Genomic DNA, 13,370 nt, shown 5'->3' on the forward strand with positions numbered 1-13,370 from the left:
AAAGAAAGTTGTCATTTTTTCATGGTGAAGGGACTGGAGTCCGTGTTGATGAAAACACCTTGGTGGCTGTGGGGACTGGCAGTGGCTGCAGCAGTAGGGTGATGGGGCTGGTGCCTTCCCCTGATCAGCCCGGTCGCCTCCCACAAAGGGATGCCAGACTGCGGCTTAGGACATCCCCTGAGGGCTCCCAGTATGTGAGAGGGGGCAGGTTGGGCTAAGGGACCCCACACCCCCAGTGCACAAATTTTGTGCACCGGGACCCTAGTTATATATAAAATAATATAAACTGCTGGAGGCTAATTCCAGCAGGTCATAATTATGCAAGAAGTTCATCAGAAGGCTGATGGATCTTGGGGCTTCAGCAGGGCTGAAAATCTGCATATTATTACCTGCTGCTGGAACAGCTGTAGGTATTTCCTCTAACCTGATCATCTTTTCCTGTTTATCAGCCTTTACCTGTTTGCATTCCTAAAGGGCCCATGTGTTTCCCAGCAAACAAAAAGCCGTGGGTCCAGACATTTGGAGAGCCCACTTCACTAGAAAGTGTAGCCTCCTCTAGCTCCCCCATGCCTCCCAAATTTATATTTCATGTCTAGTTTCTTTATTCAATTTACGCGCAGCCCTTCTCCAGATTCCTGAACCCTTGCAGCTCCTGAAAGACCCCAGCAATAAACATGTATTAATTACATCTCATATTAAGTATATTATATTATACTATCATTAAATATTAGTTATACTATTTAATTACATATTATATTAAATATATTATTATATTATAAAACTACATCTATGTATGATTCTAGCACTTTAAAATCAGATTTTATTTTAAATAATACTTAGGTATATGAGGGAGGTCTGCTATTACAACCTAATAATAGTTCAGTGAGAACTTTAATAAAGAAGGAATAGGAGAATCCATTCATTCGGGGACCAGTTAGATAGCTATTCTATTCAACTTTCCATTTATAGCCATGCTGTCTTATCTCCACCTTAGCAGAATGTTACTGGCCGTGCAGTCACAGAACAGGCTCATACCAGTAGACAAGAGTCCATTGTTACATTTTGTGAACTAGTTTTAAACATAGCCATTGGTAAAAGTTATATTATATAAATGTAAAAATAAATTAATTACAGTAAAAGAAAGGTAATGCTCAAAACCCATCACATTCTAATTGTTTACCACATTTTACTATTACCTATGCCCTTGGGTTATTTATGAGCCAGAGCAGTGAGATCTCATTGGTAGCCTAAAACTGGCCATGGTGGAGTATTGATGGAGTGAAAATAGGTGAACACTACACGTCATGTCTTTATGTATTGATTGTATAGATTTAAGAAAGTGGTAGAGAAATGTTAATAATGCAGGTAAAACTAAAATGGGTGTTGTGTCTGCAGTCATTACACTGTGACACATAAATACAAGGAAATACTTTTCCATTATAAAAAATACCCAATTCAACAAAGAAGTCACTCATCCCATTGATGAACCTGTGAAATTTTGAGATTCATCTCTGTATTCCACTCTTCCTTTTGCTCCTTAACAAAGAACCAACATTTATGTCAGAACTATATTCAGTTAAAACCATAAGTCAGTAATGAATACAAGATTTTCTAAAAAATCAACAAAAGCATTATGTTATAGTTAATTGATATAGAATTAACAATGAAGAGTATTATATGTGTGTATATATTTCTTTAACTTTTTAAAAATTTTATTTTAGAGAGAGAGAGAGAGAGAGAAACATTGTTCGGTTGCTTCCTGTCCGAGCCCCAATCAGAGAAGGAACCCACAACCGGGGATGTGTGCCCTGACAGGGAATTGAGCCCCTACCTTTTGGTGTACAGGACAATGCTCAAACCACTGAGCAACCACACTGGCCAGGGCTATATGTTTTTTTAAAAGACTTTATTTTTTAGAGTAGTTTCAGGTTCACAGAAAATTTAGCATGAAGTATAGAGAGTTCTCATAGATCATCTTCTCCCAAGCATGCACAATCCAATCCCCCCCCTCCACCACACATACTATCAACATCCCCAACCACAGAGATACATTTGTTATGATGAACCTACATTGACACATCACTATCACCAAAGATCCATAGTTTACATTAGGATTCACTCCTGGTGTTGTACCTTCTATGTGTTTTGATAAGTGTATAATGACATGTATTCACCATTATAGTATCACTAGAGGCCCAGTGCACGAATTCATGCACGGGTGGGGTCCCTCGGGCTGGCCAGCAATCAAGGATGATTAGGGCCAATCAGAGCCAGCCGGCCAGGGGGAGGGACCGCAGGAGGTTGACTGGCCATGGGAGGTTGGCTGTGGGAGTGCACTGACCACCAGGGGCAGCTCTTGCATTGAGCGTGTATCATAGCTACCTGGTGGTCAGTGCGCATCATAGCTACCAGCCGGTCGTTCAGTTGACCGGTCCTAACGGTCCCTTAGGCTTTTATATATATAGATACTCTGTATAGGATAGTTCACTGCCCTAAAAATTCTCTGTGCACCATCTATTTCTCTCTTCCCCTCAACCCCTCCTAACCACTGATGTTTTTACTGTCTGTATGGTTTTGCCTTTTCTAGAGTGTCATATAGTTGGAAACATGTAGTATGTGACCTTTTCAAATTAGCTTCTTTCACTTAGTAATATGCATTTAAGTTTCCTTCATGTATTTTCATGGCTTGATAGCACATCTTCCACCATCTGGATTAATAGTTTATTAATTCTTTCACCTACTTAAGAACATCTTGGTTGCTTCTAAGTTTTAACAATTATGAATACATTTGATAATAGACATCTGTGTGCAGATTTTTTGCATGTACATTTTTATAGTTTGGAAATTGTATACTATAATGATATCTTTTTATCAGTAAAATTGACAATAAACTTATGTACAAATACATATTTATCCTTCTGATTTTTGGTGTTTGAACATTTACCAGCACACCACTGCTTAAAGGCTGTGGTAAACACTGGCTTTTCCTCTGAGTGAAATAGGAGGCTGCTGAAGGATTTTGAGCAGGGGAGTGGCTGACATTTTTAAAGGTTCATTCTGTGTTGTGTTAAGACCATAGTGAAATAGAAGCATAATGATCTCTGAACACATAATAATCTGGCCACTCAGTACATATGTGTGTGTGTGTGTGTGTGTGTGTGTGTGTGTGTGTGTGTGTGTATATATATATTTATATATGTGTGAATATATATATATATATATATATATATATATATATATATATTAGAGGCCTGGTGCATGAATTCATGCATGGGTGGGGTCTGGCCAGCCTGGCCAGGGGAGGGGACATGGGCAGTTGGCCAGCCTGCCTGCTGGTCGAACTCCTGGTCGAGGGGACAATTTGCATATTAACCTTTTATTATATAGGATATACACTGAGTGGCCAGATTATTATGCATTCAGAGATCATAATAATCTGGCCACTCAGTGTAGTTTAGCATGAGAACAACGATGGCATGCAAACTCCCTGTCCTCCAGTCTAGGCCTTGGAGTCTGAGGGAAAGACAGTCCACAGAGTAGATACTGACACAGAATGTTGACCACAGAGAAGAAACCCCCAGGCTTTTTGCTCCCCTGAATTTAGAACACAAGGATTTTACAGTATTATAATAACCAAATTGTAGGCCTTATTTTTGGCTTTAATTTTTTTTCTCCCTATTTTGTCTCATCAGAATTTTCCTTTTTTAGGTGATTTTGCACCCAGAGTTCCTATCCTCCACCAGCCCCTTGTTACCCATGGATTATGAGGAGTTCGTCCGAGGTTGTCACCTCGGAGTATTCCCGTCATACTATGAACCATGGGGTTATACTCCAGGTATGTGACATGTATAGATGTGGAATGTTTTGGAATATATTTCATGCATATATGTGTGATATTCCAAGTTGACATTTAATTTACTATTGGATAGAGAAGCACAAAACCAAAGCTTAAGTGACTGAGGGAATGTGGGAGATGACTAATATTGGCTAAAGAGAATGATTAATAACTCATGGCAGACTTTTCAGCAAAATGTCACTTTATAGGACAGAGTTAAACTTAACCTGAAATGATAGAGGAGTTACATCTAGTTTTTAAGGTGTTATAAAACATAATTAGATGAAAGAAACAGTTTGGGAAATACTTCATAGTGAATGAGTCATTCTGTTTTCAATTAACCCAAGGAAGTTGGCCACTTCTCATCAGGCCTATAATTACAGGAATAATGAAACCTCTGGTGCTATAAGGTTGGTGTTAGGATATTAGATAAATCTCTAATTTTTTTAAAGAATAATCGCTTTATGTTACGCTAACTCTAATTCACTCCAGAAAGTATTCATTAAAGTTTGTGCTTTGAGAAAGCACAATGAATATAAGCGCTTATTTCATTAAATTCACTGAATGAACATATACTGAGCTTACATGGATACCTGGCATTTTACTACATGTGTCTTAATGAGTACTTAATAAAAATAAGGTTCTGTTAAGTTTCATATAATTGTAGGCACAATTTTTCTAGGGAGGAGTTACTGAGTTTTTAACAGATTCTCAAATGGGTCAATAATCCCATTCCACCTACCCCTCCCCATCCTAAATTAGGAAACCACTGCTCTCTAGAGATAAACCAAGATGAAATTCTTGCAGAGCCTGAGAAAGGGCCACTGTTTAAATTGAGCTACTTCATGGGTAATGGGGAAATCTCTTCTCTCTTTTTTTTTTTTTTTACCCAACCCCATTAGCCAACCAAGAGTTATTCCACAATCAAATACAATGTCTTTGTTAAAAATGCAGATATCCCTGAGAGTGGTAATATTTGCAAGGCATATCTGATATTTTCTGAAAAACAAAACAAAACAAAAAACAAACAAATTTTGACCAAAAGGTAGAGAGGACTGAGAGAGACACTGGGTTCACTGAGCACCTGAGAAAGTGGAAGGGATTTGTGTAGAGGAAGATTTCAAAAACATGTCCAAAATATTTACCTACCCCATTAACTTGCCAAATATGTAGAAATGGAGTGAAATGCAAAACTAGTACTGAGAGAGGCAGTATAGGGTAGCCGTTCCCAGCAAGGTCTCTGGAGTTGGGCACGTGGCTGGAAATCCTACCTCTCCCCTGTCCCTTGGCTTTGTTAATTTGGGCAAGCTACTTAACTTTTCTGTGCCTTCATTTCTTCATCTGTAAGATGGAAATAATGGTAGCCTCACTTCACACGGTTGTTGAGAAGATTAAATGAGTTAATACATGTAAAGAGCTGAGTACTGAGCCTGGCACAAAGTAAACATTGCTATTACTAGATAGATGGGGCCTTTTTCCTCCTCTGCGTGCATCAGAGGACACTGGAGCTGGTTTAAAGCCAAGCCTTTGTCTGTTTCCCTGGCAGCCGAGTGCACTGTGATGGGTATCCCCAGTGTGACAACCAACCTCTCTGGCTTTGGCTGTTTCATGCAGGAGCATGTGGCTGATCCTACTGCCTACGGTGAGATTTTTCATCATTAACCCAATCCAGAGAGAAATGACACTTAACCAAACAAAGTGCAGGGTCTTTACAGAGTCTAACTCTAAACCGAACCTGATTAAATGAATGTTTACAGGTTTTTTTTGTTCAATAAAATATTTTACCGTATTTTCCGGCGTATAAGACGACTTTTTAACCCAGGAAACTCTTATACGCCCAGTCGTCTTATACGCCGGAAAATATGGTAATTATGTCATCTATAGAAAGGATAAAAATGCTAATAATATTTAATACATTGTCCAAAATACAAACTACAAAAGGAGTTAAATGAACAAATGAAATTGAAATGGAAAAAAAATGCAAAAGAAGTGTTAAACTTAGATAAATCTGCCCTTAACTTTTTTTTTTTCCTGAACTGCTTCGGCCCTCTACTATCTAGACGGGATATTACAATAACTATGGTCTTAGAGGTAATATTACAATAACTATATCGGTTACCATAATTATTTAAAAGATCCATGCCAAGTTAGCAAAATTCACTTGCACTATTTAAGATGGCTGGAGAATTTGCCTATCACCATCTCTATGTCCATGTTGCCTAGCAACAAGCCAAGTTCCAATGGGTGGATTCTCTGCCTACACATTGCCAATTAATTCTCTGGTCCTGCACATGGTACACTGGGGAGTCTAAAAACCACTGACTCCCAGGTCTCACCCCAGAGATTCTGGCTAGTGAGAAGCCTAGGGAGAATCACTGATTCAGGGTACCCCTATATTGCCAGATGTTTTTTATTTTTTTAATTTTGTTGGCTGCATGTTGGTGACAGTTATAAACTGTTAGGAGATGAAAGATACACAGTCTTGGAAGGGAAAAGATAAAGTAGAGGCAATGGGGAGCTAGGAAATAGATAATTCATGTGATCTACCATAGAACCTAAGAAATGGGAGAAGAAATGCTCTAAGGTGAACCCTACTTTTTACCTGTGCATTGGCTTTTGTGCCCCTCAGGTATTTACATTGTTGACAGGCGGTTCCGCTCTCCAGATGATTCTTGCAATCAGCTGACTAAGTTTCTCTATGGATTTTGCAAACAGTCACGTCGCCAAAGAATTATCCAGAGGAACCGAACTGAGAGGCTCTCAGATCTTCTGGACTGGAGATACTTAGGCAGAGTAAGCAAATTTGTGATCAACACAAAGGACCCCTTTAAAAATTCCACTGGACCCCAAACGCATTGATCCTGTGCATAGTCTGTAAAGTCACCTCGGTATCATAATTGTTAAAACCGCAGTGACTTTTCATGTACTTTTTTTTACATATTATGAATTTGCAAAATCCTAAACTCAATTCTTCACATTTCGTTCGAGCCTATAACAGCCAGTCCATCAGGATCTAACACTGATTTTACTAGTCATTCTATTGTCATTGCTTAACTTGATACATTTCAGGTAAGCAGAAATATTTAATGAAGATAAGAAAAACAGGAGAAGATCCCTACTTTGTTTCACTCTAAGAGATAATCTGATTTTAATCCTCAGCTCAGGGGTTATGGGAATAATAGTGTTTTTCAAAATGACAAGTGCAAAGGGTAACACCTTCTTTCATGAAGTAGGTTTATAAATACTCAGATGCTCATATATCTTAGCACTGGATAATTTAGTAAAAGATGAACTGACTTTGCCTTCGTATATTGTATCTGCTTAGAAACTGCTAAACTTCCCCAGACAAATGATAGATGCTGCCATTTGCAAAGTGCTCATTACAAACCCTGGGTGATTCATTTTATTGTCTTCATTTTATAATGAAAGCGGCATGATAAGGCTCTTAGGCAGTGATTTTCAACCTTTTTCATCTAGTGGCACACATAAACTAATTACAAAAATTCTGCAGCAAAAAGTATATTTTTTGTCAATCAGATAAAAAACATAGATATAATTTTGATTCATTCACAAACTAGATGACTATGATTGTGTTGGCTGATGTCATTTTTTTCATTTAACAATCTAAGGAAAAAGGTCAGTACCCTTGACGAAATAGTTAGATATTGCATGTTTTAAAAATTATTGCAGCACACCAGTTGAAAATTGCTGCTCTTAGGACTTACATTTCTTACCTATGGTCTAAAGTGGGATTTAAATTTAGTTTGTCTGATTATTTGGGTCTCATCATCTCCCCCCCCCCCCCCCCCCCCCCGCCGCCGCCATACTGCTTCTCTGTAGAATGAACCCAGTGTCTTCAGTTTCCTTAGCACTAATTCGAAGTTCAGTAAGGCCAGTCTGGCTTTTCCCTCCCATGTTTTGTAGCATTTCTTTAAAAAAAAAATGTTTTTATTGATTTTTAGAGAGAGAGGAAGGGAAAATGATAGAGAGATGGAAACATCGATGAGAGAGAAACTTCATCAACTGGCTGCCTCCTGCATGCCCCCTACTAGGATCGAGCCCTGGAATCAAACTGGTGACCTCTTGGTTCCTGGGTTGACACTCAGTCACAGAGCCACCCGAGCCGGGCTGTAGTGTTTCTTAACCCAGTCACTGATAAATAAGAAAACTATAAGCTGTCGTTTTTTTTCCTGATTTTCAAACTTAGAATGAATAGAATCTGTCACTTAAAAAACATATATTTCATAACTAAAAGAAAAACATTTTACATAACTTGGTTGTTGAACTATATAGATTTTTTTTAATCAGCGAATTGGTCTTTTATCATAGTATTACCAGCATGCCAGGCACCTGACATTAAGCAGAGCGTTTCCAGATAAATTCCATGTGGAATCCACGTCACCACCAACGGTAAGTATCCTATGTACGATTTGTTGGTGTTGAAAGCTAAAGTTCTTATTTACAGTAAGTCCTAACAATACCTTTTAATTTGGAAGTAGCTACGTACACAGACTACTATAGTTTTTCATAGTGCCGCATCAAAGCAAAGAATAGAGGAGCTGACAAATCAGACCAACTTGAAGCCCTCGATTCCGAGGTAGCCTCATGTGTAAGATGAGCAGAGAGTCAGCTGACTCACATCATGAGAGAAGCGCCTCCACATAAAATCTCTCTCGGCCTTCCTGCTCGAAACCACTCCATCACACATCCATTCTTTTGAGCGTTGTTCAAACATAAAGTGGCCGGCGTCCACAGGAAGTTGACTTGCTATACAAGGAAGTGTTTAAATGTAGGGTGACTGCCTGGCAAGAGTAATACAGACCGAATTCAAGCACCACAGGAGAGATTGGACAGGATGGACATTTATGTTCCATTCAGCAGTGTCTACCAGGGAGTCTTCGAAAGTCCAACTAGACACTCTATTTATGAGACAACATAAGCCGCTTAGCATCAGATTCACTTAGAAGGATGTAAGATAGGAAACACTGCTTGAAGCAGGCAGCATCGATATTCCTCTTCAGCGGGATTGTCCTTACAGCAGTCTACATAGTAGTCAAAGAACTAAACTTCTTTGTCCCCCTCAGGTGATACTTTAGGTGCAAGAAGATGAGAACCATACCATTGGGTATGAGATCCAGCTTAGCTTCTCTGACTCACAGGAGCCAATATCTCGTGTAAATTTCCATAGACATTTTCCATGGTCTCTGCAAAGATAGGCCCACAGACAAAACTCATCAAATTCACGGATTCTCCAAAGCTAAGGACCCTCATTTAATAGTTATAGATCCTCCAAGTTAACTTCTCAATCAAGGATCACTTTACCTTAAACAATTTTGTCTACTAATACAATTTATATCCCACCTATGTTAGATGTCCAGAACAGATCTAGAACTTTAACACAGGTAAAATTTGCCTACAGAGAAGGAGAAAGGGTTTTGTAAATCCCCCTATCTGGAAATTTCACTCCCATGTTCATGATTTTTAAAAGAATAAGTGCTTATTTTTTTAGAGGCGGAAGGTAATTCAGCTATATTCCTCCATTAATCTACTTATTCAGCTAGTAAGTATTGAGCATCTCCTCTGAGTCAAGTCCTAAGTGCAGGACTCAGCTGTTTTTCTGTGTTGCTTTCAGATGGAGTGTTGAAATGTGGAATGACTGTACAAGTATGACATAATAACAATGTATAAAAGTAGTTGACATACAGTAACGTACTGTGATAGTTTTATACATTTGTCTCCCCATTCAAGCTTGTACACTCCTAGAAGGCAGGGATCATGTCTTTGATAGTTTTCTCAGTGCCATTATTATGCCTGACCCATATTTGGTGCTTAATATTTGTTTATAAAATGAGTTATCTCAATGAATCTTAGGTGGAAGGACAATTTGATTAAAACCTAGTGATACTTTCTCATTAACTGAACTAAAAATAGCTGGTGGAATTTCAGAGTTAGCTCAGTGGCCCCGTTTCCAGGATTCTCTGTAGTGGTGGCTGCCCATATCCTGCAATTTTATCAAGCAAATCTAAAGGATGACATAGAGACTAACACGATCAGCAGTGTAATGTCACAGTTGAGATTAAAAGTTCTGGAGAGATTCTCACGCCGGTACAAATCTTTGCTCTACCACATGTGCTATATGACCTTGGGCAAGTCATTTGGCCTCTCTAACCCTTAATTTTCTTCTGTAAACGTGGAAAACAAATTTATTGGAGTGTTGTTACAAAGATTAAATACGATAACATATATATAGTATCTGCCACAAGTCAATGATTAATAAAATAAAATTATTTATTTAATGAATCTCTCTTGAGCTTGTTGGTACCAGAATCAAAATGAGTTGCCCCTTGCCCAGCCAGTGTGGCTCAGTGGTTGAACATCAACCCATGAACCAGGGGGGTCACCATTCAATTCCCAGTCAGGGCACATGCCCGGGTTGCAGGCTTGATCCCTAGTAGGGGGCTGTGTAGGAGGCGGTCGATGATTTTCTCTCATCATTGATGTTTCTATCTCTCCCTCTCCCTTCCTCTCTCTGAAATCAATTAAAAAAAAAGAATTCATTAAAAAATTAAAAGCTCCTGAACAGACCACACAAAAAATATCCAACTATGTTTTTTATAAAATGCACATGCAAAATGTTTACATATTGGAAAATTAAGAAGTTGTTTAACGTTTGTATCTTACTTTTGTCTTTGGCAGACAGAGGGATTTAAATACCCCAGGCCTTCCTCCGTACCACCTTCTCCTTCAGGATCTCAGGTCTCCAGTCCTCAGAGCAGTGATGTGGAAGATGAAGATGAAGATGAGCGATACAATGAGGAAGAGGAGGCGGAAAGGGATCGGTTAAATATCAAGTCACCATTTTCTCTGGGTCATGTTCCTCATGGGAAGAAAAAGCTCCATGGTGAATATAAGAACTGAATCCCACCCTGGTGAAACAGAGCTCCTTTAGTGAGAGCAGAGTAAGAATGATTATTTAAAACAATGAAAATGCCACCAGTTTCATTTCCTTCTTCTAAGAATCACAATGGGATTTATTGCTGCCTAAAAAGTGGAGACTAGGTGAATAGCAATTTTGTAATTTTAAAATAAAAGCCAAGCTATTTTCTTAAATTACTTTTCCTCCAGTAAATTTAGACATGAGGAAGAGTGTTAATTAAAGAAGGAAGACTGGAAGTGTTTTTTAAATGGTTAATTTAAGCAATAACAATTTTTACTAGTGTTTTTAAAATTATCAGCACCATAAGCTTTTGCTTATTATTTATACAGCTTCCATACTTACCAAACAGGTCTCTCATCCCCCCCCCCCTCCCAAAGATTCTGTTCTCAGCTATGAATGTGCACTACCTACATATTTTAAATAACTCGTTCTTTAATGGTTATTTTCATTTTCACATGAGTCAGAAACATGAACTTATATCTAGCTTTGCAGGCAATCAAAACCCATAATACAGTACTTATCCTAAATCCAGATATTGATACATATTCATGCATATTTACAAGGGCGCTTCTCAAATTAATGATTGGAAGATATTACCACCTATACTGTAGCATCTGACTATAACAATTTTTTATTGATTAAAAGAAAAACTTATTTGAAAAGTTGTTCAATCATGCACAGATGATAATTTGTTAAATACAAATGAATAAATATATCAATATTTAAAGATTTAACTTTCATTGGTAATGTCTTGTTAAAATTCTTTTAGACATTTAAATAAGATAACATCTGCTGTCCTAATAGTGCCTTCCAAAAGACAAAATTTTAAATCTTTTAAAAATAACAAAAATAAAATTTATAGTCTACTTTATAATAAGGACAGCGTCTCTAACACATTCATGCTGTGCATAGAGACCTTGTTGAATGTAATTAAGCATCTTTATGTTTTAAATGTAACTAAATCTAAATTGGCAGAAACAAATCTACACTCGCTCTTGGATTGTTTTTGTCACAAGTGAGTGTTGTTACTGAGTATTATTTACATCACAGTGAATACCTTGGTTGGTATCCCAGTTGGTCAATTGAGGCTCTAAAAACGTTTTGGTTTTCTCAGTGCAATAATGTTGATGGCAACAGGGGAAGAATAACGACGATGGTGGGTCAGATAGTTCGAGACCAGCTAGCAACCATAATCCAGCTCTCCCATTGCCCCATTGTTAGGAAAAAGTAGAACAGTAGATACAAACAACAAATCAGGCCAAAATGGAAGACAGTTGCAGGCTCACCTTATGTAGAGGTTCAGAAAAAAAAGGGGGGGGGCAATAAATTACCTAAAGCCCAACCCTTGAATAATGCCCCATGGATGCCAATTAACTCAGTGTCTGCAGAGCAATTTGGAAGGTCTGCATGGAAGATCAGAAAAATATGAGATGGACTTATATTACAATACTAATGCTCTTTTGCTGAAGTACCAGAAAGATCTCATGATTAAAAAGGAGTTTCACTATTGAATAACCATAAAAATATATCCCTGGTAAAGTGACATACCTTATGTATTCAAATGATACTCTTGATTGGTAATTGGTTGGGTCACTTATGAGCTATATAATAAAATATGTTCATAATATAAAACTTTCAAATTCAAGTGCTTTTTACAAAATGAAAGACGTGTCCTCTGATTAGAAATGAGTACAAATGAGAGTACACATGGAAATTAACTGATGTGCAAACACCTGGTTTTGAGTGGCATGTGTCAGCGTCAGAGTTTCTACCCTGCACCAGACCCTCTGTTCAGACAGCTGCTGCCACTTGATTCCTTCCCCTTGTCCCAATAATTTATTGTCCTTTCCCCAAGATTAACAAATCCTGGTGATGAGGAGCAAACAGGACTTTTATATGATTATGTGTCTAGCACAGTGCCTAATACACAGTAGGTGCATAAATGAATAGTCTTATTGGAAGAAAGAGGTACAAAAACGATGCTTTTAAAGAATGTAGGTATTCTTTAATGTAGGAGGACAGGAACTATAGAAAGTAGTTTGTGTGTGCTTGACTAGCTGACAGCAAGACATTTCCTTCTGCATTGTGCCACACTTCCTTCCATGGTGAGAGTTAGGGTTAACAGAGCTGGTTTTACACACACAGACAAGAATATAAAATATTACAAGTGCAATACTATTAGTTTTCCAGGGCACAGGGGCACTAAGAAAAGGAACTGCTAGGTAGGTGTGTGTGGGGGGCAGGGGGGGGGGGGAGAGGGGCGGTCCCAACAGGCTTCATAGGATGAGCCCAACTTTCTATGAAGTAATATGGGAGATACAATTGCCTGCTTCACATGGCAGTTGTAAAGATCAAATCAAAACAGAAATGAACTCTTCCCAAAGGAACTTACAGTCCAGAACCAGGAGGCTAACCAGGCTACATTCCCAACTCCCCTTTCTCCTGAGGCCGAAGTAGAATGATGTAACTCAAGGTTGACAGGATATAGACTTTCATTTCTCACAACCAGGTCAAGAAAGAAATGTGAATTGGAAGCTTATTTTAAAGTCGGGGCCTCTTCACCTTCTCTTCCCTCTCATGATCCCAATGGTGGTGTGG

The 13,370-nt window shown here is 38.4% G+C and overlaps 1 protein-coding gene across 2 annotated transcripts in view; it reads left to right on the forward strand.

Moving 5' to 3' along the window:
* GYS2 (glycogen synthase 2) overlaps positions 1-10,843 on the forward strand; it is a 43,285-nt gene extending 32,442 nt beyond the window's left edge. For both annotated transcript variants that reach the window (XM_008140478.3, XM_054719225.1), the window contains 5 exons: positions 3,709-3,835; positions 5,382-5,477; positions 6,465-6,628; positions 8,165-8,245; positions 10,532-10,843. In XM_008140478.3, the coding sequence (XP_008138700.1) occupies positions 3,709-3,835; positions 5,382-5,477; positions 6,465-6,628; positions 8,165-8,245; positions 10,532-10,753 (690 nt within the window). In that variant the 3' untranslated portion in view covers positions 10,754-10,843. The remainder of the gene's footprint in view (positions 1-3,708; positions 3,836-5,381; positions 5,478-6,464; positions 6,629-8,164; positions 8,246-10,531) is intronic.
* Positions 10,844-13,370: the final 2,527 nt, after the last annotated feature.

The sequence above is a fragment of the Eptesicus fuscus genome, chromosome 7 (genome assembly GCF_027574615.1).
Source record: "Eptesicus fuscus isolate TK198812 chromosome 7, DD_ASM_mEF_20220401, whole genome shotgun sequence".
Classification (NCBI taxonomy): Eukaryota; Metazoa; Chordata; class Mammalia; order Chiroptera; family Vespertilionidae; genus Eptesicus; species Eptesicus fuscus.